The sequence below is a fragment of the Tasmannia lanceolata genome, unplaced genomic scaffold (genome assembly GCF_043159265.1).
Source record: "Tasmannia lanceolata isolate RefF3 unplaced genomic scaffold, GAP_Taslan_0.1 ptg000015l, whole genome shotgun sequence".
Taxonomy (NCBI): domain Eukaryota; kingdom Viridiplantae; phylum Streptophyta; class Magnoliopsida; order Canellales; family Winteraceae; genus Tasmannia; species Tasmannia lanceolata.
This window is the reverse complement of record NW_027518692.1, coordinates 22,913,692-22,937,504: the sequence shown is the minus strand read 5'-3', so window position 1 is coordinate 22,937,504 and position 23,813 is coordinate 22,913,692. Positions and strand designations below refer to the sequence as shown.

Genomic DNA, 23,813 nt, shown 5'->3' with positions numbered 1-23,813 from the left:
GCGTCCCGGTCCCCGATCCATCCTCCGATGATAAAACCGTCCGATGGGCCAACGAAAAGTTAGTATCGTTTGATCCTATCGGACGGACTTATACCTATGAGATCACTCAGAATAATGTGGGGATCCGGTCGTACGTGGGGACGATAAAGGTGGTGCCAGATTCGGAACATGGATGTCAGATCGAGTGGTCTTTTGTCATGGATCCGGTAAAAGATTGGAATCAAGAGACCTTTCTCTCTTTTTTAGAGTTTAATCTACAAACCATGGCAAAGAGGATGGAAGAAGTTATACAAGGTAGTCATTAGTCTCTTCTTTGCGTTTACTTGATGTTGGTAACCTTTTTTACTTACTGTTTGGATTTTGCTTGAGAATAAGAGCTATATGCTTGTTTTTATGGATCAAATGTCATTTAAAGTAAAAAATTGTAATCCCCCCGGTTGAGGTTAACCCACCCGAGGTAGCATTACCACACCCTAATTAACCCGGCCCAACCTGAACCGAATCAAATAATTTGGTTCAGTTTCGGTTACTGAAAAAAGAAAACCGAAACCGAACCAAATTATTTGATACCCGAACTTGAACCGAAACCGAAAAATGAATTCGGTTGTTCGGTTAGTTCGGTTATAACCGAATTATATGAGTGTAAAATTTTGGATTTTAAAATGGGAGTAGATGTGGGGGAAATAGGTTGCAAATGACTGATTTGGGTAAGAAATACAAGTTTGACTCACCGGAAACCTGAAGCTTCGTCTGCAGGACTTCATGTCAGGTCTTTTCCCATTACTTGTGTTGGGAGGAATGGGAGACACTGCCTTAGGGGACCAACTAGATAACATTATAATATTATATTATTTTAGGGTGGAAAGGGAAAGGCCAAACAATTTTCTTTATTCACCCCCTTCTTTTACTCCGGCCACACCAGACTAGTTTGTCACGACTCTTTGCTCAATTGTGTTGTGGGTTGTCCCAAGTAAAAAAAAGAGGTAAATATGGTTGTGGGTTGTCCACTTGTCCCAACTCCCAAGTAAAAAGAAGAGGTAAAATGGTAAATATGGTGATAAACGAACACAAAGTTCGGTTTTCGGGTTAACCGAAATTTTTGTTGGAACTAACCGAAACCGTAACCGAAACCGAACCGAAAATAACAATTTCGGTTCGGTCGATTCTGTTATTCGGTTTTACCCGAATAATGCACACCCCTAAAAATTATGGTGTAATAAACTATGGGGACAAGGATTTGTTCGTGTCGGGTTGGGTTGGCCATGACATCAATCCCTGACCCAACCAGGAATTATATTTGATTCACTTTTCCCAACCCATATCCAACCTACACCGAGTGAGGGCCAACTCAACTTGAGCTAAAATCGAGTTAAACCAGTAAGGTTCGGATGGGAGGCGAGAGAAGAATGAGACCGTCCGTTGTTTTCTGATTTCTTGCCCTTCTTTCCGTCGAAGTGAGAGAGTAGGAGATCATCCCGTGTTTCGAGGATTAGACATATCAGGATGTGGGAGAGATTTCTAAAACCTGGATTTCTTACTTAAAGTCGAGGATTCTAAAGAGAAGCCAAACTAAGAATTCAGAGCACTTGCCATGCCTTTCAAACTAAAACCTGGATTCTAAAACAGCCCCTAAATGTTGTGGGTCCCGCTAAAAATAGTAGACTGTAAAGTCCTAAAAGATCTTACATTTCAATTTTTACTATTATCCCAATAAGTTTGTGGGTCATTTGTTGAATCCAAATAAACAAAGTTGTGGATCCAATTTTCCATGACATAGGATTTTTTTCCATGACATAGGATGTTTACTATTTTTCATGACATAGGATTTCTTTTCTTATATGATTTCCTTTAGGCTCTGTTCACTTGCATTCCCGGGAAAGCAAATCCCTAGAAAACAGCCTCTTTTTTCCTTGACAAGACAGAATTCTAGTGTTCACTTGCTTTCCTTAGAAAGCAACAAGCCGGGGTGGAAAATGTCAAATAATGACATGGAAATTGCCAAAAATGATGTGGAAATGTCTCTTTTCTCACAAGTGTGGGAAACCAAATCCCACTATTTTGGTCGGATTTGCTTTCTCGGGAAAACTAATGAAAAAAGGTGGGCAAGCAGTTTCTGCTTAAAGCCTCTTATAGTAATGAAAACGTCAGTGTTGCCTCTTTAAATTTCAATGTGGGACTAAAAATGGAGTAATTTGTGATCAGGTTCAATTTGTATGATCGTACCCCTGCGGGAGTTGCGACCCTTGTGTCACATGTGTCGTGACAGTTGTGACTCCTTAGGATCAACTACGACTGCATGTGTTGCGACTCATTAGGGCTAAGACATTTTATGAGCTGGGTGATGGGATTTCTTGAAATTTCGAGATTTTATGGGGTTTTGAATGGTGTGTAGTAGGGCTGCAACTCGGGTCGGGCGGGTCGGGTTTTGGAGAACCCAACCCTACCCGAGAAATATCTCGGGTCGGGTCGGGTCGGATTTTTTTCCAGAAAACTCACGATTCCCAAACCCGGCCCTACCCATGATAAATCTCGGGTCGGGTAGGTTTTTTCACGTTGACGCAATTTTTTAAGGAAAATTCTTGTTTGGCAAAGCAACTCAACTCATAGAAGCAGAGATTACACTCAAATTACACTTGAATCAAACAATGATGTAATTACACTCACATTACACTTGAATCAAACAATGCTGTAATCAAACAATGTTGTAATTACAATCAAACAATGCTGAATCAAACACTTGAATCAACTCAACTCATAGAAGCAGAAATACACTCACACGCAATAACAGTGGGTGCGTGGGTTTTCACTTTTAACTTTTAACTAACAATAGAAAAAAAATGTACATACTATAACTTATGTAACTCGGGTCGGGTCGGGTCGGGCCCCTTCAAACCCGGCTCAACCCGAAACCCATGAAACCTGAACCCAACCCAGGCTATTTTCGGGTCGGGTCGATGCGGGTCGGGTAAAACCCGGCCCGAGTTGCAGCCCTAGTGTGTAGTGTGGTTTGGTGAGTAGTCTTGGTAATGTAGGTGTCCCCCACTTTTCATGCCTACAAAGGATTCGTGTCCGTGCATTTAAGAGCTTAAACACAGTGGAATATTCATCATTGGAGTATTCATCGTGGTAGTCTATTGTCAGTCTAGGTTCGGAAAATGAGACATCTATACTAACCCATTTAACAGAATATTAGGTACTAGTAAAAAACCCGTGCAATCCACGGTCCGACAAAGAATTGTACGGACCACGTCATAGGTTGATCCAAACCGTCCATGTGATGGAACACAACATAAATAGGTTGTGCCCCAAAAATCATTTCCATAGGCTGATCCTAGCCCTCCAATCTATAGCTGTTTCCATAATTCCTCTTAAATCGGATGGTTAAGATCACCCTATAGATTTTTTATTAAAAAACCATAAAGGAGGGTGGTAAGATTGAAATTATATGGCTTTAATGGGTGCCTTTGTTAAAAGCATAAAGGAGGGGGTAGGATTGAAATTATATGATTTAATGGGTGCCTTTGTTAAAAGCATAAATGAGGGGGTAGGATTGAAATTATATGAGTTGAATGGGTGCATTTGTTAAAAAAAGTCAAAAAATGTGATATATAATTCTCATGTAATTTTCAAAAAAATCAAAAAACTCTCTTCTTTTCATCCCAGCTTATTGTAGTAGATTCCCACATGTAGGGTTAAATACATCCAGCTATCATTGTGTACAAATCCTAACTTACTATGGTTAAAAATATAAAATCTTTTTTCTTTCTAATAAAATTTGGGGAATTATATCCACATGATCAGGGGCGATGCCAGAAATTTTGCACAAGGGGGGCAAAAATAATAGTAATTTTTTTTCTATCTTGAAATTAAGATAGAAAAAAATTTCTATCTGAAATTTTGCACAAGGGGGCAAAAATTATAGTAAATTTTGTACAAGGAAGGGATATAAAAATGGTAACATTAAAATTTTAAACTTATTTTCTATCTTAGGGATGATTGGAAAGGGGGGCATATTTTTTAAAAAATGGGTAAGTATAAAAAATATTAAAAAATTAAGGGGGGTAATTGTTGTAGATTTTTTATGTGAAAAAGTCCTTTTGTAGTTCAAACTTACAATGGGGTGTTTTTAGTCATTATATGTATGTTTTTGGGCTTCTCATTCAAATTACATGGGCTTCCCTCCAAAAGGACTAAAGTCATGAGAAAACTTTAGTCCTAGATAGGAAGTGTAAGAGGATGAGAGTGGCCATATATATACTTTCACTCAATTAGCCTTGTGAATGAGCAAGAGGTCATGGGGATCCTACGCGCACGGATTGCCCACTTGGGTTCGACGGGCTTTTGATCTTACCACACACGCGCGCCGCCCGGCCCGGCGCGGCGCGGCTCGGCCTGCCGCGTGCGTGGGACGAAGGATTTTTCTTTTTTCTATTATTTATTTTTTCTCCTTTTCTTTTAATGGTTCAAGAGTTTATTTTGTTTTAACTCTTTTTACCGTTTTAGATTCCTTAATCGTGGTTTAGTGACCGTTTGAGAAACGTCTCTCACGCACTAAAAGAGTGCGACGTTTCACCCTAACATGTCAATTGCTTTTCTATAAAATCAGTTTTAGATAAAACAAAAAGATATCCTTGACGGATTCTTCTTCTTCTCTGGTTTTCTGATCTTTTTCCCCCAAGCTTTCTGATCAAGGCTTTTGGTACATATAAGCGAATTCTTAGGCATCCAGGCTGCGCGAGTGCACACCCCTAGAGCAAAAGTTGTTGTATCCTGGAGGCATACGCCGAGACGTCCATCTGCACCACTGATTCGTCATAGTGAGGGCGAGATTTGCCTTAAGGACAGTGAAGATCCTTCGTGCCTCAACTCGATAACTGGTCTAACTATTTCTGTATTTTATTACAATTGATTCTTGCAGAATAGTTACTATTGATTTCTGTCTTCTCAAGTAAAAGGGTTAATTTGTTATAAGGTATTCTCGAATCCTAAATTACAGATTTGCAAATCATTTTCTAACAATTGTCCCCCTTACCTTTCAAGTGCCATCGCCCCTGCACATGATCCTGTTTTTATAATGGGACAAATCCCTTTGTTCTCCATTTTTTTAACTAGTTATGTGAAAGATTATTACAATTTCCAAAAAGCTCTTAACAGCTAACCATAGAAGTCTAAAAAAAAAAGGGTGATTCTTCCAATCATCAAAACATGGGTGGATTTTAGTCCGCTACATTTTAGTATGATTCAAAAGGCTAAAGAAACAATCATGATATTAATTGCAGTTCATGACTTGTGCCATGGGAAACCGGTTGTCTTCCTGTGATAGGCGCAAGGGCTTGGTTCTAGGGAGAGCCATCAGGGGGCGATGCCAGAAATTTTGCACAAAGGGGGCAACAATTATAGTAATTTTCTTGTCTTAAAATTATAGTAAATTTTGCACAAGGAAGGGATATAAAAATGGTAAAATTAAAAATTTTAACTTAGTTTCTATCTTAGGGATGATTGGAAAGAGGAGCATATTTTTTTTAAAAGGGGGTAAGTATAAAAAATATTAAAAAATAAAGGTTTTTTTTTTCCAAAAAATTAAGGGGGGCAATTGTCCCCCTTTCCTGTCAAGTGCCGTCGCCCCTGAGAGCCATACTTGGCCCAAGGATGAGAGTAGTGTGTGAGCTAAGACGAAAAGTTCAAGGGAGTTGAAGGCACATGGCAAGATCTCAGAGGAGCACGAATAGTTGCTTCCATGGTTTTAAATTTCGACTGAAATCCGAGAAGGGGTTTTACCGGCATTCAAGAATGCCGCTAAAATAAAATAAAAAAGCACATTTACCGGTGTTTTTTAACACCGGTAATAGTAAGCGCCCCCCCAAGACCAAAGCAGGCAAAGTGTAAATTAGTCCGCCCCCAAAATGTAAAATCCTGGCCCCGCCCCTGCGCAAAACGGTACAAAATTTTGACCGAAATTTTGAAATTTCTTTTTGCCCGAAATTTCGGCTGAAATTTAAGGAATTTCACCCAAAAAACACTATTTATTTAATACTTTTATGAAATTTCGGTAATTTCGGTCGAAATATTGTATGAAATAAAATAATAAAATATTATTTTATTTATTTGATTTCGTCGGATTTCGGTTTTGGTGAGGACCGCAATGCTTCCCGAAACCGAAATTTGAAACCATGGTTGCTTCATCCCCATTGGCCCTGCAGGTTATGGGTCAGAACCTTGGAGTCGGCTGGAGAGCCATGCGGTGACTTGATTTATGCACGAGGCACAGTAGGGAATTGCCTGGCAGCTCGTGGGTACTCTAAGGAAGCTTTGGGTGTGCACTGCGAGTTACCCATAGGGTTGCTCCAGCTTCTTTGGTTGAGGATGATGGCTAGTGTTGAGGCTTTCTAGTGGTGCATCATTAGCATCGTTTCACATCCTGTGTGTAGGCCAGTTGGGCATTCAATGAGTTCGAGCTAGGGAGGTTTCAGCCACCCTTGCAAGACCATGCAAGCTTGCACCTTAGATGACCGAACCTTCGGCTTTTGTCGATAGGGATGTGGTCAAGTCATCGCCTCGTTGGTTGGTGGGTTTAAGCTATCTAAGCAAGATGGGCATACTTGTGCTACAGTCCTACGAACCATCGGTTGATGCGGCCATGCAACTTGAGCGCCGTCAGAGGACTTGTGAGTGGAGTGTTGCCAGACCTGAGGTGTTAGGCTTGTGGGGCCTTCAATGCCTTTACTGGAAAAGGATGGCCTTAACATACGGTATGTTAGGCCTCTCATGGGCTTGTCCACGAGTAAAAAGTGAAGGCCCGTGACACTTGTCACAAGTGATGCTTCTAAGAGGTGGATATTGCATGCCTTCTTATCTTTATACACACTCCTAACGAACTGTCTTCCTCTTGAGTTCTAGTTGCAAAACTACATCCCCACTCATGCAATTTGCACATTAATGGCCTAAAGCGACTAATCCATTAAAAATAACAGATCGGTTTTCTTTGCAAGGGAACTTGTTTTTTAAACCCAAACTTTCTATTGTTTAATTGATTTCTTTCAACACCTCACGGACGTAATGTTTCACTTTCCACATCTAATCTCCCTTTAACTTTACAGCTCTATAAAAGCATGCATTTCCTTATTCGTTTGAAGAACTTCTCAAGACACCACGGTATCCAAAAAAAATCACAGGAATAAGGAACTAACCTCTTTGGAGGACTCCCTCGAGTCGACTCCCTTTTACTTTGGCCGCGTTTCACATTTTGCCCTACAAACTAAATAAAAACTCCTTTTGACTCTCCCATGTAATGAATTATGACCGCGTAAACCCAGTATACAGCCGTGTCAGCCGAGTACTCCACCGCGTCGTGTTGAGTTGACTAGGATTTTCTTCTGCCTCGTTTTGAAACACTATTCTTTTCAACCATGGCAATGCCTCCCCCTCCTCCTCCTCCTCCTCCTCCTCCTTTTGAAATAAGCACGCAAGATTTTCAGGCTCTGAGAAGGGCCGTCTCCGATGTCTCGATGGAAATGGAAAAATTTTCGAAGGATTTAAAGCATATTAACAAAGTGACTGGAGTTGAAAGGGCCGAATGTGAGTGTTGTGGGCTTTGTGAGGATTGCACTCCAGCTTACATTGGCCATATCAAGGATACCTATTCTGGTAAATGGGTTTGTGGGCTCTGCTCGGAAGCTGTGAAAGAACACTTGAATAAAGCTCCATGGATAGCCATGGAAAAAGCTGTGGAATCACACACGGTCTTTTGCAAGAAATTCAACAAAACTACTAGACTCAACCCAAAGCTCTCTCTAGCTAGGTCATTGAGAGACGCTATGAAGATCAGTTTCCAACACAGGAATTCTAAGAGCATGTCTGCTTCAAAGATTGCTAGAAGTAGCAGCTGCGTTCCGAGGATTGGTATCCAGATCAATAGCCCGAAAAATCAGTGAATCTAGCTACTAGAATTTGGAAAATTAGTTTTATAGAACTATGTTATATTGTGTTTTGTTTGTTAAGCAGTCAGCTAGTCCTATAAAGGGCCTCTTCGCTAAGGGCCTATTTGTTTAGCAGTCATATATGTAAATAAGATTTGAACTTAATTCGATCTTATTTGCAGAATGGGCGATTAACGCCTCTTTAGAAGCATTTAGTAAAAAAGTTTTAACTATTATAATGGAAGATTTGTTAGGGACTTTCCCCGAATAAGACAAAATCTGCTGAAAAATGAGCCGGCCAGGTGGCTGCTCTGTCATGCAAAAGCCGGCCGCGAAATGCCTTTATGCAAAACTCCCTAGCAAATCCCCTTAAATGGTTACCTGCAAATAATCATATCTAATTTCAATCTCATGGAGACTAGAAAAGCTTTTTTGGGAGTAAGTAAAAGGGCTTGAACTGGAGTTGCAACTTGGGTCGGATTGGGTCGGGTCGAGCTTTTGCCAGAAAAAAAAAAAAAAAAAAAATTTGAATTGGAATCAAACCGAACCCGACCCAATTTTATGGTAAAAGATCAACCCGAATTCCGGAAAATCGACCCGAGTTGCCACCCAAATGGTTGCGACACAAAGCACCTTCCAACTGAGACTCACGTATATCATAGGAGAGAAAACAAACTGATTATTGATGCTAACCCTAGATTGGAAAGGGGGCCTTAGCGGTTGATGTTTGTGCACCTGGATCAAACGGGAATGGATTGTTCATATAGTAGTTGTAAACTATATGGGCTTCCTTGCTCGTCGAGAATCACAAAGACTATTAGGACCGATCCCTCTTAACTTCTTTCTCTATTCAAGCCACAGCCTACCTTGATATGCCTGTCACAACGGATGATCTTTTGAGTACCTTCTTTTTCCATCACTTAAAACTACTATCATCAAAGCATTCATTCAAACTTTGACGAAATCTTGACAAATTTGTCGAATGGGAGATAGTCCTATGAAGATTTCTGAAATATTTTCATAAGATTGTTGAATTATTGAAGGTAATTACTTGGGTGGAAGAATATGATGAATACTTAAACGGCATATTACTTCAGTTTGTTTGCTTAAGATAATATTCGGGCCCACCAATTGACAAATTATTCCAATATACAGTGTAGACCTGGCAAACGGGTGGGCCGGGCCGGGTTTGACCCGACCCGTACAGGTCTGGGTAAAAAACGGGTCAGAAGATTTACGGGTCACTAAGTGTGGACCCGGACCCCACGCGTACAGGCCCGGATGGACCCGCGGGTCACCTTTTTTTTTTTTAATGAACTTTTGTTTTTTTCTATTTTTTAAAGATTTTTGTTGTTTTTATAGGAATTTGCTAGACACATTCAGCAAAGGCTACTTCGCGCCCATCCTTTGCAATTGCATGTAATCATGTGATGATAGCCATTTATATTGACTATTTTCATATTTATCTTATTCATTGACGTGGTGCAAACTGCAAAGGATAGGAGAAGTACATTTCTGCAAAGGTGGCTAGCAAAAATAAGTTTTGGAGAAAAATTAATACACAAAGATATTGCTTCTATAGAAAAATTATGGAAAAAACTACCAAAAAAATGCCTGAAAATACGAAAACTACGCTAAAAGGCCAACATAAAATGTTGTTTCACTTCTCTATGGGCACCCGGGGGTCCAACCGGACCGGCCCAGTTTTTACCGACCAGGTGGACCCGTGGGTCGTTTTCAAATGGTCACAAATGAGTGACCCAGACCCGGAAAATACGGGTGGGCCGGGTCGACCCGCGGGTCCATGTCACTTCTTGCCAGGTCTATTACAGTGAAGCACTGACTACCGATGCCTTTTATGTTATTTACAAATGAAATAAAGACCCGAATACCTTAAGGGCCCTTTTGGATACCTCATGCATTTGTATTTTGATTTGGATTTGAGTTTTGGATACAAAACACATCAATCATCTTCATGATCATGTTTTAAGAGAGAGAGAGAGAGAGAGAGAGAGAGAGAGAGGGAGGGAGGGAGGGATGTCTCGCTGCTGCGACAGCAATGTCGAGGAGCAGCGATGGTGAAGGAAGTTGCCACAAATATTGATTTCCAAATAATGTCACGCAGAGCAGATCTGAAAATCAGAATTTTTTGCACTGTAGCTGATTTGGAATTTAAGGATCAGATAGTTCAAAATATCAACTAAATCCAAATCTAAACCTAGTTGGTATCCAAACGTGGCCTAAGATTTTGCATGTCAAGACACTGATATCTGTTTTTATAAGAAACAAAAGAATAGAGAGGAAAATCATAAAATGGAGATAGAATGTGTAGAATTTATATAGAAATACTTGTAGTTTGTTATTATTCCCATTGGAAGGTTTCTGGCTTTCAAACATGGTTTTAAATTTCGGCCGAAACGAAACGTTTCGGCCGAAATATTTCAGTTTCGGTGGAAAACAAAACGAAATTCACAGTGAGTCGGAAAACTACCAAACTTCACCGAAACGTTTCGGAAATTTCGGCCGAAACGTTTCATTTCGGTAAAATTTCGGTGAAATTTCGGAAATTTTAGTGAAACGTTTCGGTGAAGTACAAAATTTCGGTGAAATTTTTACAAGATTTCGGTGAAATTTTTACAAGATTTCGTCCGAAATTTCGTACCAACGTTTCGGTCATGACCGAAACCGAAACCGAAACTGAGATTTAAAACCTTGCTTTCAAATAACTATTGGTGATTGAGTGGATGTGAACCACTCGATCACACTGGTCATTGCAGACTGTCACTATTGGTTCAGATCACATCTGATCGCGATTTTACAGTTCAGATCGCTACTAGAACGTGCCTATTGACAAATTTGCGGCCAAGATCGAAATTGGGCAGCTGTATGACAATTTAGTCAGGAATCAACGATCCATATTATTCCCAACGATTGGGGTCCTCGTTTGGTTGTAATCCAAACCGCATTAATTCCAATCATGATCGCTGACCTAGGTTGCACCGTAAAAAAATAAGGAGCTTAACCCCATGACCATGCATACATGCGAAGTGTAAAGTACACTAATGCTACGTAAGACTGGGACAAAATTTTAAGTTTCCCAACCTCTTGCAAAAACCTCCCATTTTCTAAGATAATTTGTTTTAAAAATAATCTTGAAATGACAATAGACAAAATTTTAAGTTTCCCAACCTCTTGCAAAAACCTCCCATTTTCTAAGATAATTTGTTTTAAAAATAATTTTGAAATGACAATAGCTATAAAAAATTTGAGTTTGTTATATGATGAAGGAGAAGATCATTTCACAAAGGCTCTGTTCACTTGTGTTCCCTAGAAAGCAAATCCCTGAAAAACAGCTTATTTTTTCTCCGACAAAACCTTGATAAGATAGAATTCTGGTATTCACTTGCTTTCCAGGGAAAATAGAATTACACATGTGGAATATTTGCATAAAAGCAAAAAATGACATGGAAAAGCTCATTTTCCCATCCTTATGGATTTCATTTCCGACCAAAAACACACGGATTTTGTTTCCCTGAAAAATTAGTGCAAAAAGAAGGGCAAGCAGTTTCCCTAGAAACCTTTTCCAACACAAGTGAACAGTCTAGGAAAACTTTTTCCTACACAGATTCCCTGGATTTCTTTTCATAATGCCACGTCAGATTCCCGAGAAATATTTTCTTTTCCTTTCCTAGGAAAACGAGTGACCAACTTGTTCAATAATCCAAATTATTTATGTGCTTTTGATGGGTCATGCACAGAAAATACCCCATCCGACTATTTTAAGCCTCCAATTTTTGGATGGCCTATCATTGAAATTAGCACCCTGTTCTGATTCCTCCTCATTCCAATACTTGGTTACAGGCTTACAGCATAGATGGGCAAAAAGGGTCGAGCAGATGGGAGAATTTACGGCCATCTATTCCCAGCCCAAGAGGTGTTAGTATTATGCCAGCCAAACCAGAATCCTGATTCCGGCAATCCTAACATACCCCGTACTTCCCTTTAAAGTAAATTCCAAAATCACATGCGCCGTGGGCAGCTTCATTACTGCAATATCGAATCACGGCCTAAGATGATGACATGAACAGAGATACGCCTGTACAAGTTCATTATGACTAAATCTTGCACAAAAGTCGGCCATTTAAACCACTGCCCGAAAAGATCCACCAAAAGCAAATACTGACAGTATCGGCATAAACGCCAGAAGAAACGAGCTTCAACCAAACTTTTTCTTCTGGATGTCACTGTATAAGTCTAGCACAGAAGCATTTAATGGCTGTTGGCCTATAATGTAGTAGCCATCTTGAGAGCCTGAAACCACTACTAGTTTTAGGGTGTTTTTTGTACAGCCCACCAAAACATCATTCTCACCAAATCAGTAAATATTGCAGGTGAGCTAAAAAAAGGAAGCAAACATTCATCAAAATCTGCATTAATTGGATGGTCCTAACCTTCCTCTGCCAATGTCTGCAAAAGGTCTTTTTTCAGAGGTAAAATGGCTAGCAATGCACATTCAATGTCTAAAAATCCTCTGATCAGGCAGGATTAAATCCAATAAATGGGCCAGAGGAGCCAGGTCTAGTGTCCTCAAAACCACTATTGCTGAGGACATTTTAGGGCCATAAGGGCTACACCTACACACAAATTGCATACAGCAGAAGCATAAAAAGTCAACAACCATAGAAGCACAAGTGAAGATGAAAAACACCCTTATATTTCAACCCAAAAAGAGAAGAGAAGTGTGCTTGATTTCGAAAGAAAGGCAGCAATTCCAAGTTCTCCAGTTCAAAAGGACACAAGGAACTAAAGGAGTTTAGGTCTTCTAGTATTGTTGTTTGTTTTGGTAAGGTGTTTCAGACAAAAGACCAATTGACGAACATGAAGGCAATGCAGTGTGCAATGTCTTCTTCATTCAACACCTTCCAGGCCACCGCTCTCTCATATGAGATGGGCCTGCCCATGCTCGAAACGCAGATACCTCCTTGAAGACATGCAAATCCCTGCAATGAAAAAATCAAAGACAAGTAAATATCCCTACTAAAGAGTAAAAGTGAGGGGAAACATAACTCTGAAATTTCAACAGCTGCACAACAAGTAAATCAACAATCTCGGAGAATTCCTAGTACAGTAAAACTAAATATAGAAACGGATCTATGCTCTGATGCTGAATACCCATTGCAAAAGTCTGTTACCGATAAACCCTATCACCATCTGATTGAACAGCAACAGAGTTATCCATAGAAAAACTACTGTTGTTATGCCTATCAAAAAGAAAAACTACTGTTGTTGGTATTTTATCACTACCTTTCAGAAGAAAGGTAAGAACAGTGAGATTGAAAAAAGTGAGCCAACATTTCAGGAACAACATACTCTCGTTACCACATGCACAACTAGACAACCAACCCATAATTGTAACGGCCCAATGGTAGGAAAGCTCTACAAACTGAGCTATATCTCCACCAGCCAAGTGGCGCATGCGTAGAGTGAATGCTTCTTTGGAATGGTCACAGCCATACCCAATCGAAAAAGGACGTTATACAAATGCATCTTAAATTGTACTAGTAACACCTGACCTATGACGAACATATCTAAGTAATTGTCACTCTGATATTTAGATCTTTTCCGGAGCATCGCAATTGGTTTCTAAGATCACCATACTAATATGATATTGATATCGTTTTCAGAGCTGTCTGATCTTTGATCAGATGGCAGTAATAACCCTACTTTTAAATAGTGAACACAATTTGAGTTTCCTGTAAATAATTAAAAATATATGAATAAATTCTGTGCTGCTTCTTTTTTGAAATCCCAGCCTACTCAAGAATGCTATCATTTGAAATGGAAAAAAAAAAACAAACAAACTACAAAACAGAGTAGATCTTTAAAGGCGATCTTCATCGCTTTTTCTGGGCGGATTTTTATAAATGTTTGAAACTTAAGGGTCACCTCAGTCATTATCCATTTTATCATCCGTTTTTTACATAATGTGTTTAATTCTGAAGGGAAGATGACGGACCTGTTGCATTATCTGTGGGAACTCAGTGTAGAGAGTCTTCCATCCATGATCATCAAATATCTTCTCAAGAGTTATGTCTTGCAGGGCAACCAATGTCGTCTCAAGCATGTCAAGGCCTGCCTGATTCGCAAAGGTGAAAACTGGCAATGCCTATACAAATTATAAATGAAACGAGGTTAAGAAGTCTTTGAAATTTATATATGAAAATCTATTAAACCATTATCCCACAAAAGGCAAGCATATGTAGTTACTGGACATGAATGCATACATTATATATAAAAAGAATTGAAAATGTAGTTCAGAATGGGACACTAGTGCACTTGGCATCAAGTAAAATGAAAATTCCATTGCTCTCCTAAAAGTCCTGAACATGAAAATAGAGTGGAAATAGCAAAGTCCAAACCTTTAAGGAGCAGCACATTATAGCATCTGAGTGATGCCAGAGCGTTTTGAGAACAGATTCACTGCCTTCACTACCAGACTTAAGTAGCTCCATACCCAAGTGACACCTGGAAAAACAAACAAAAATTTATATCTACATAACCTGTATATATGATTACCCATCCCAGCGTTTTCTCGAGTGAGTTTCCTTGTTTTGCCACTAGATGTTCCAACATTAGCTAGTGCTCCAACGATTATGCAGTGGAGAATTATGTTACAGTAATCATAGAAGATTCAATTTCTCCTATTTGATAGCAGAAAATCTAGGACACAGATATGGATATCATGTACCATGTACTACACAAAATATAAGTGGAAGAGTAGAAAATTCAAATAGATTAATAAGCATTATAGTCAATCGTACAGGACATATACTTGGACATCATATGCCATATAGTACCACAAAAAATATAAGTGGAAGAGTAGAAATTTCAAATAGATCACATTATAGTCAATCCGACAGAAAGAAGCATTCACGCAATATCTGATACTAGTATCAGTTGTGATATAATGTCAGATGGGTTATGCTGAGCTTATAGAATCACCAAGGTTCATTTCAGGGGAAAAAAAGGAATCACAGAGGTATCAGTAAACATGCCCGATTAACAAGCGGTGACTCTCCTCTCCAATCTCCAATCCGGAAGGCACGGTCATAATTATGTGTGCATATGCATGAGACAAAACTAAATACTTGGTATAAATATGAAAACAAAGGGTTCTTTGAAATACATTCCTACTTCCAATTCTACTCATCCATATAGGTGTCTGAAATCTCTGGATTGATTGTCCATGACGCCCTTTTTAGGTTTGAAAGTTTCCAACAGTTTAAGCTGGGTGAAAATAGCCCTTGAAGCACAAAATAGGGATATTTTGTCATGTATAAATCACAGGGTTTTTGTATTTAGGTGAAACTGCTATACTGGGACCAGGGCTGGGATTCTATATACAGCCTTGATTGTGTATTTGACACAACAACTCTTCAAAAGACACAAGTGTCCTCTTTACATATTTGACGTTTTCAGCAACGACCATTTAATACTTTATCTTCATTCTTCAAGGTGAAGATTGAAGACTACATAGGATGCAAGAGTGAAAATAAGCCTAATTATTTCTCAACAAACAAATCTCAAAGCAATGCCTAATTTTCTACATATTTTCTAGAATGAGACCAAATATGCCTTTCCTTCCTAGAAATGGCAAAAAAAGTTACTTGTAGGACATTGCCATTTTGTTACATATTGATTTGCTTTGTATATTATATTGGTAGTTTGGTACCACATGCTTTATAATACCACAACAAAAACGAGCCCATTCAGAGATGGTAGACTCCAGAATATATATGTAAAGTGAGGATTTTAACACAGCATACCTGTAGCTGTGACAGATCCAACGAGCAAGTGTGAGTGCTTCAGGTGTGCCCGGTGGTGGCCGGAGACCACCATGAGAACTGAGACGAGAGGGTGAAAGTGCCACAGCAACCCTTTGAACAGATGAAATAATGCTGCGGACATATTGTCGAGCCATGGATGCGACATTTTCTTGGAGGTGATTCTCAAATGCAAATTGAAATGCGATTGTCATCACAGATCTCATACTGCCACAATTACCAGAATAATGACCAGATACTCTATTCCCAGTGGGCCCAATCTCAAGAGCAGAGGCAAGATCTAGAGTACGATTCGGACTGGAGGCATCCTGCATTAATTTGACAGTATAGTAAAAACAAACTCCATAAGGGGACAGAAAAGAGAAATTACTCGAATCATGTGATTTCTTGGAGAATTGCTTAACACAACAAAAGAAATTTGTACATTTACTTATCTACACCAACATTATTAAGATAAACTTTCCATTAACGATAATGTACTTACCACTCCAGAGTCGAGAGGAATGATGCGAAAACCAGAAGGTAGCAATGGTGCATCATCCGCAAAAGATGCATCAATGGGGGCAAAAACAAGTTCCGCGCAAGTCCCAACAGCATTCTCATCCACTCCACTACAGAGCTGAAAAAAATCCAGAAATTTAAGGCATGGATAGACATTTGTCCTTTTACCAAATCAAGTAATTTTTTTTTTGAATGGTACCAATATCAAGTAATTGAAATAGGTTGGTTGAAGAAACATCTAGTGTTTGATCACATTCAGTTGTTGAAAGTATAAACCAAAAAATATATAAATTACGACATTCATCAACCGTCCTTCCCCTACATCAAGACAAAAAATCATCTCTTGTCTTTGTTCCCAACATAAGAATAGTTCAAACAAAATTTCACCACATGATATGTGGACAAATAAAAAGACAACAACCTTGAGGTCTTGCATTTATCGTGTTCAATCCTCTTAGCTACTAAAAAATAAGCAATAAAAAGAGTAATATTTGTTTAGAACAAAATTCAAATATATTTTTTATTCATTTCTGATATTAATTAAAGACGTAAGTGTAACAATGCATAAAATTCAAAGGTTGACTCAGAATCAGTGAAGGACTGTCTCCAGGGCAAATTGGAAATTTGCAAGCATCCTCAATCAAAATTTTAAAGTTTAAAAAGCTTGTTTAGTCTGTTTTTCTTTTCTTTCCTTTTTTTTTTAGAGTTTCTTGAGAACTCGTTCCCTAGTTTTGTTTTTCTATAGCCCATTAAGTCTCAGGTTGTCAATCAAGTTTTTTCATGTCTACCAAAGAAAATTCCAGAGCCTTGATCAAATACTCAATTAGATTTCCAAACTAACAATTTTAGAAGACTCTGACGCTAACTAAGCATAATATAGCAATTACTTACCTGCAAGAGAAACATGTCTCTAGGCATAATGGTATCCTCCTGCCCATGGCCAATGTTTTCCAACTTGATTACCTCCAAGGACTGTTCAGGAAAGAGAGAAGTATATCAAGCCTAACAAAGACTAAGAAGATGAAATTGCTGAATAAGTAATTAGGATAAAAATTAGATTACAACATATAATAATGTTGGTGACGGTAACTTAGACGTTAATATCCATGACATTGTTACCATAACTGCATCTTTGTCTATGATGAACCAATTACTTCCCTATCTAGTGGTGGAAGGGATCGTGTGGCGCACTTAAAGGCAGGAGTTTGAAATTGGTGCAATTTCAACAAAATTTATGTCAGTTATGTTAGTGACAAGAAACTGAGAAAGAGAAAGACCCTGACCTCTTCACGCTCAATTGTGTGAGCCAGTGGAAGTATGACCTGACCCCCGAAGCCTCCAATGCGGGACCCTGGCAAACCACAGGGACCAGCTTTAACGGCTGCAGCTGAGTAAGCGTCAATGTTACTATCTGCCCATTCTGATCGGTGCTCCCGCAGGAATCTGAGGAGCACTGCTGGCGGCACATTCTGTAAAATACGAACAAGGCATTATGAGAAATGAAATTTAATAGAAAAAGAAAGGGAAACCTTACCAGAACTTTAAAACGGAACATTTTCATAGGAAACTGAAGAATTTAAAGATGTATTTCCACATCGGGTGATGCATCCCGTTATCGGCCGATGCTTTAAAACCATGAGCATAACCATCTTGATATGCAATAAATTGTCACTGAACCTCTGTTATTGATTACCTTTTGGCCTAAAATGACTCACAAAAGATTATGAAAATACTTATACTGCATATATAATTGCAAGGGGACTGACATCATCTTCAAAGCCTCTCTAGTGTATGATTTGAAGTTAATGAAGATGCAGTTATTTTGACCTGGAACTTCTGTAATGGGTAATTTCATCTAGTAATTTGCAAAAGTTCCCTATTTCCAAAGAAGAAAATTCATTTTCAAATGATAGAACACCCCAGTACATAGTTTGAAATGCCCCATAACTAGATGAAATTAGCTCATTTTTGTCTCTTTCAGTGGTAATTGTTCTAAAGCAGTCCGCATCACCAAGATAACAAACTAGCTTAAAAAATTGAGGTTTGTTAAAGTTTCTTTATGCATTGTTTTTTCTGGGGCTGCATCCAGCAATATTTAATGATTCCAATATCCAAATTGTAAAAGCATTTTTTTTCTCTGACTGCATTCAGCGATAAAAATATCGAACCTGTAAAAGCATGGATGCCTTGGCACACAGGATGGCATTGCTTAAAGCTGGAAACCCATTCGCAATCGCAAAATTTAGACCCATCAGCTTGCCAGGTGTCGAGTTTACAAGGATAGTAACATCATCGATACCATCATTTCCCATCATGGACCATCCCTCATCAGTAAAGCCATTGAGTGCTTCATTGAAACCCCTGCAAGTTTTCATCCATTAGGGTGCCGAAAATAGAAAAGCCAGGAGTATATCAAAAAAGAATTCATGAAATACTAAATAATACTCACCTGCTCAGCCTCTGGCTAAGTCCTCGTAAAGCTGCAGGTCGTCTACCCCAGCCGGTGATGGTGGGATTGGAAACCTCTTGTGCAATTTGCCTTAGCTGGCGTAGAGCCTGGACACCCAGAAGCATAAACAGAGTTGGAAATGAGTTTTCAGTTCCCCTTTCCCACCTATCATCTCCCCTCTTATGGATCAACATTTTCTTGCAAAAAGAATGGATTTTTCTTAAAGAACACTTGTTTTTTGTGTTTTGTCGATGGCCAAAGGTGGTAGGGTGCTGCTTCAGACAAATTATGAGATAAATCTACTTTTGAGGCAGAGAGAACACGGAAGACATGGTACTAACCGCCATTGTTGTCTTTTGAGCAAGCGCTGTTGATGATTCATATAGTGGGCGTAGCACTTCAGGCACACTCCATTGCTGGTTTATGGCACCAGCAGCTAAACTTAGTAAATATTGGTCGGTGGGATATGTAATCATTATTTAACTTATTGAGCAATGTTAAATAAGAAACCAATAAAACTTATATACCTCCAAATCCATATGATCAACAATGTGTATTATTGACCCACCCCCTTCGCAGGGCCTTATCAGGTACCCGCTTGGCAGCATTTCTGCTCTCACAAAATGCTGCACAGGTGGCATGTTCGGACCACTCTGAGTGTTGCTAAGCGATCTTTCACAGACCTAAGCATTTTGAATTAAACACAATACCATCAGGGCAGTTCCAATAAAAGCTACAAAAGTGAGATCACGAAAGCGAAATTGTCCATTCTCCAATAGCACAAAAAAGATTCACCGAGTTACATACCACAAGGCTACCATCTTCCAAGACCGAAGTGTAGCGCAACAACCAGAAGTCACGAGCTGGTGCGAGCGTTGTGGGGGCATAAAGCTACAACCAATTGCCAAAGTTGTCTGATAAACTAATGCAAAGTGTTCCACAAGTAACCACACAAACACTAATTAGTACCTACCTGCATGTAGAGCAGCTCGATGGTTCCACCATTACCAGTGGGCAGCACATTTATAACATCCACAGATCGGCAATCGCGGTACCACGAAGTTCGATCTTTGAGGATTTCTGCGACCTGAAAGAAACTTGTCCATTAGTCCTGACAATATCAAACTGGAAGAGAGAGTACCAAAACAAACTCACCTTTGTAGGTTCTAGACCTACTAGGCCACAAGCTCGTGCTGCCACACCAGTGCAACCATGAGAAATTGCAACGATTCCAAAGGAATCCGGACCAGGCTAGAAAATGCAGGAAAAGAATAATTTTAGAAAGGTGTGGACCAGTCAAAGTAATCAAATTAACTTCACATAATTCCATCTAAAAAAGAAATTTAAGAATAAAAAAAGGAATCACATTTTCCTTCTTACGTTTCTTTTGTTCAAGAAACAGGGGATTACCATTACAGAATGTGATTGAAGAGTCAAGTCAAAGTTTTTTTGGTATATGAATATTAAAAAAAAAAGGGTTTCTGTCCCTATCTTTCCTTTGTTCTTATTTTAAAATAAAAACCCAAGTGTCAAAGTATATTGATTAAGCAGTCAAGAAACAGAGATGGGTAACCTTCATCCCAGGCATTTGGACCCACTCCACAGCAGTTCCAGTCGCCTTCGATAGAAACTCTGTTAAAGTCTCCTCTGCAATGGACAAAAGTCTAGCAACAAATTCAACAAAACTGTAAGTTTTTCAAACAATTACGCGAAAACTGAAAAAAGAAAAAAAGACCCAACAAGAATATTCTCATTTACCCTGCAGGACTAGCATCCCTAGGCGGATGCTGAGGCGTCAAGTGGTGCTGACCACTAGTCACCACCGACTCACAGCTCGTATCAGTGGTAGCTAGTGTCGTCTGCAAGGCGAAACCAACTCAGTGATCACGATTCAAAATTAAAGAGAAAAAGGAAACAAAAATAAAAAAGAAACAAAATAATAGCAATTCACTTACATTTTGAGTGTGTTGGCGAAAATAGCCATTCTCATATACCAATTGAGACACCTGTTTCTGCAACCTATCATTCTCCTCCATTAAAAGCTTGTTCATAGCTGTCAGCTTCCTGTTTACAGCCTGGAGGCGTGACGCCTCTTTCCGCTGCTTCTCTCTGCATCTGAACAACAAATAAAACAAGAAATTGTTTCAAAAAATAGTCGACAGGATTAAGCTCTGCTCTGATAACCACTGAAAATGATTACAAAGCTGATTTAAGATGAATGGTAAAGGAGAGGAAGGGCTTTGATCTTATTGCAATAATAATATCACTGCATGACAATGGCAGGAATCTTGATATCCAAGTCTCAAAGGAGGCGTTTGGATAAATGGATTTTATAATCCAGGACTGTAAAATCCTCATGTTTACCAGCTAAAACCTAGAGTTTTTAAGCTCAAACCTGGATTTTAAATGTGTAAATAAGGTGTGTTACCACTCAATCTTGTAAAATCGATATTTTAACATAAAAAATCTAGATTCTAGCTTGTAAACAATCCTAGATTATAAAATCCATTTATCCAAACGCCGGGTCTAATTCCTCAAATGGAAATAGAATACTCTGCGTTAAATAACATTAACACACACAAACAAGAAACTAAAGAGAGTAAAAAGTTACTGATTTTGGGATACCTTCTGTTCTGAAACCAGACTTTTATCTGCTTGGGCTCAATATTGGAGAGAATTGGGCATTCCCTGATAAGCTGCTGCCGGCGAATCGAGCTAGGTTTCGGGCATTCGTGGTAAACCCTTTCGAGAGCTTCAACCTGCTCGGGCGTGTAACGGACATACTTGCCTGGATCCATTCCAGGTTTCACCTCCTTGCATGAAGTTATAGCCATCATACCTTCCAGATCGAATAAACTCAAACCTCACCAGGCAAATGCTCAAATAAAACGCTTTTTCTTCGAGTCCAGAACACTATACAAGCTTTATCTCAAATGATAAATATCACCGAAGCTTTTTCTTGGAGATTCACAATCTCAGCTTGAAACAGATGAAAATTCTCATTTTTTCGCTCGTTAAGATCAAAATAAAGCTTTTGAAGCCCTAGATTTGGAGTGTGAAGCTTCAGACAGCCAGATAGGAATAAAAATCCGAGATTTCTTGATCCGAAGTTAAATAAAATATGGATGATGGCCAGATATTCCGAACTAAGTCCTCGGTTTTTACTTCATTTATCCTCTAAACACCGAGAGAATTAGAGAAGAAAAAAAAAAGATGATTCCTTTCAAAAGTCTAAGCACATTTTTCTCTTTTTTTTTTCAATGGAAAGAGCAGCAGAGACAAGGACAATCTGTAAAAAACCTGAAATCCACTTTTATTCTCCTCTTTTAGATAGAAAACCAAATCGGAGAGAATTTTATCCGAAATATTTGAAGATTTCACGCCTTCTTTTTAGTTTATCTATAGCAAACTGAGGATCGCAGGCCTGAAACTACAGAATTGGCGACTCGTTTCGAACTTTATCCCCAAACAACGTCGAAAAATATTCAAAAGTTCTATTTCTAAGAGAAACGAAGAGGGATGAAGGTGCAGAATAAAGTAAAAGATATCGAGATTTGAAGCTTTTCTTTCGTTGTTCTTCTTTCTCAGTCACAGACGAGTCGCGATCCTCCGATTCCTTTCAAAACCTCAAAACAAAGCCTAAAAACGCCTTCCTTGCACTGATCTCTCGATAATTAAAGCTCCGCACCACAGATCTCTCAAGATCCAAGGCTATTCCTCTGATCAAAGACGAAAAATCCATGTTTTGCCTCTTTTAACCGAAGAAAAAGAACATCATTTCCCAAAGTTCTTCGTACAAGCTATTCCTACACAAAACCTCGCCTATATACCTCAAAATAACAAGGAAAGTGAATCCGTACGAGCGATCTTAGACTTTTTGTGGTTTTATGAGTGATTTTAACATATCGTCCCAAGCCTCTGAAACATCTTAGGGTTTCGAAGTGACAAAATCGAGGTTCTCGTGAAGAAGAATAACACGAGAGCGGACGAATCGAGGCGTAAAACAATGCACAGATCTTCTTCCTATTAGGAAAAAACTCTCGATTCAAGATAAGACTTTTGACATGGAGAATCTCTGCAACTCGAATCGCTCTTCGAATTCTCAGAAAAAAGTAAAGATTAGAGTCAAAATGTCCACCAAAAACCCTAATTTCAGACAGAAGCCAAAGCACTTCTTCTTCTTCTTCTTCTTCCTCTGTAGCTCTGTACTGTTTAAAAACGCGCTAAGATTTTATGCAATAAACTGTTGAGACGAAAATACCCTCAGTTGCAAGTTTCATTTAACAGAAACCTTTTTTTTTTTACTAAAAATAGTTAAAAAGTAGACTGCGGTATTGTGATGATATGATAAGAATTTTCTGCATTTAGACGGGGGTATTTTAGTCATTATGATGAAGCAGGGAGAGTCAAAAATTGAGGGCGTGCACGTAAATAGGGTGAAATGCAGAGGCATTTAGATTAGGGTATTGTTTTTCATGCGTAGATGGAAAAAGGATGGCGTGGGGGTTGCGTGAGGGAGAGAGAGGACAGAATTATGAGGGCTTTGCATGCGCCTCGATTTCTGCCTTTTATTTTTTATTATTAAATCATCACTTCGTCACATCATCATCATCATCATAGTCTTACCATACATGTACATAAGACTCATGACTTATGACATGCATACATGAGCTTTCGGCAAAAGGGAAATGAAATCAAAACCGTTGATTTAGTGGAACATCAGGTCACAATCCACAGGGTCTTGATTTATAAAGGGCTGGGCTACATAAATCTACGGTTTAGCTTTTTCTTGTGAACCCTGTTTTTTTTGCACAAACATCGGGATGGATTAGGGATTTTGCTTGGCTTTTGGGTGGCACGTCAACAAAACTCCTTGTTTAGTTGTCAGTATGACATTGAAATTCAATTATCCTTTCATGCCTGCCTTTTAACCTCCCAATAATGAAGGTTTTACATTTAGACCGAAATCCCAAGTTTTGATCCGAAATTTGGTATATCCGAAACCTTACAAAATTTCGATCGAAATTTTGCTTTTCCTGGAATTTCAGGAACATCCTAAAATCCCCTGGAATTTTATCATTTTTTTGATATTTTTTCAAATTT

General features: G+C 39.0%; 2 protein-coding genes across 2 annotated transcripts; one reads left to right on the top strand and one right to left on the bottom strand.

Moving 5' to 3' along the window:
- The first annotated feature begins 7,406 nt into the window (after positions 1–7,406).
- On the top strand, positions 7,407–7,931 carry LOC143891863 (uncharacterized). Its single transcript, XM_077396367.1, has one exon. The coding sequence runs from the start codon at positions 7,407–7,409 to the stop codon at positions 7,929–7,931; it is 525 nt and encodes a 174-aa protein (XP_077252482.1).
- Positions 7,932–12,615: 4,684 nt separating this feature from the next.
- Positions 12,616–22,939, bottom strand: LOC143845456 (homeobox-leucine zipper protein ATHB-15-like). Its single transcript, XM_077353810.1, has 18 exons — positions 21,336–22,939; positions 20,666–20,825; positions 20,469–20,569; positions 20,284–20,374; positions 19,866–19,961; positions 19,684–19,797; positions 19,518–19,601; positions 19,238–19,393; positions 19,052–19,126; positions 18,711–18,817; positions 18,430–18,622; positions 17,545–17,730; positions 17,153–17,233; positions 16,245–16,379; positions 15,743–16,068; positions 14,336–14,441; positions 13,933–14,082; positions 12,616–12,916 (listed from the first exon to the last, which is right to left on the bottom strand). The coding sequence occupies exons 1-18, from the start codon at positions 21,545–21,547 to the stop codon at positions 12,770–12,772; spliced, it is 2,520 nt and encodes an 839-aa protein (XP_077209925.1). The 5' UTR covers positions 21,548–22,939; the 3' UTR covers positions 12,616–12,769.
- Between the last annotated feature and the right edge of the window lie 874 nt (positions 22,940–23,813).

Coding starts and splice junctions, on each gene's coding strand:
- LOC143891863 (XM_077396367.1), top strand. CDS start 7,407: ATGGCAATGCCTCCCCCTCCTCCTCCTCCTCCTCCTCCTCCTTTTGAA.
- LOC143845456 (XM_077353810.1), bottom strand. CDS start 21,547: ATGATGGCTATAACTTCATGCAAGGAGGTGAAACCTGGAATGGATCCA. Junction 16,380..17,152: donor GAGACATGTTTCTCTTGCAG/GTAAGTAATTGC, acceptor GATTTTTTTCAG/CTCTGTAGTGGAGTGGATGA. Junction 14,442..15,742: donor TGGATCTGTCACAGCTACAG/GTATGCTGTGTT, acceptor TTGTTTTTCCAG/GTGTCACTTGGGTATGGAGC.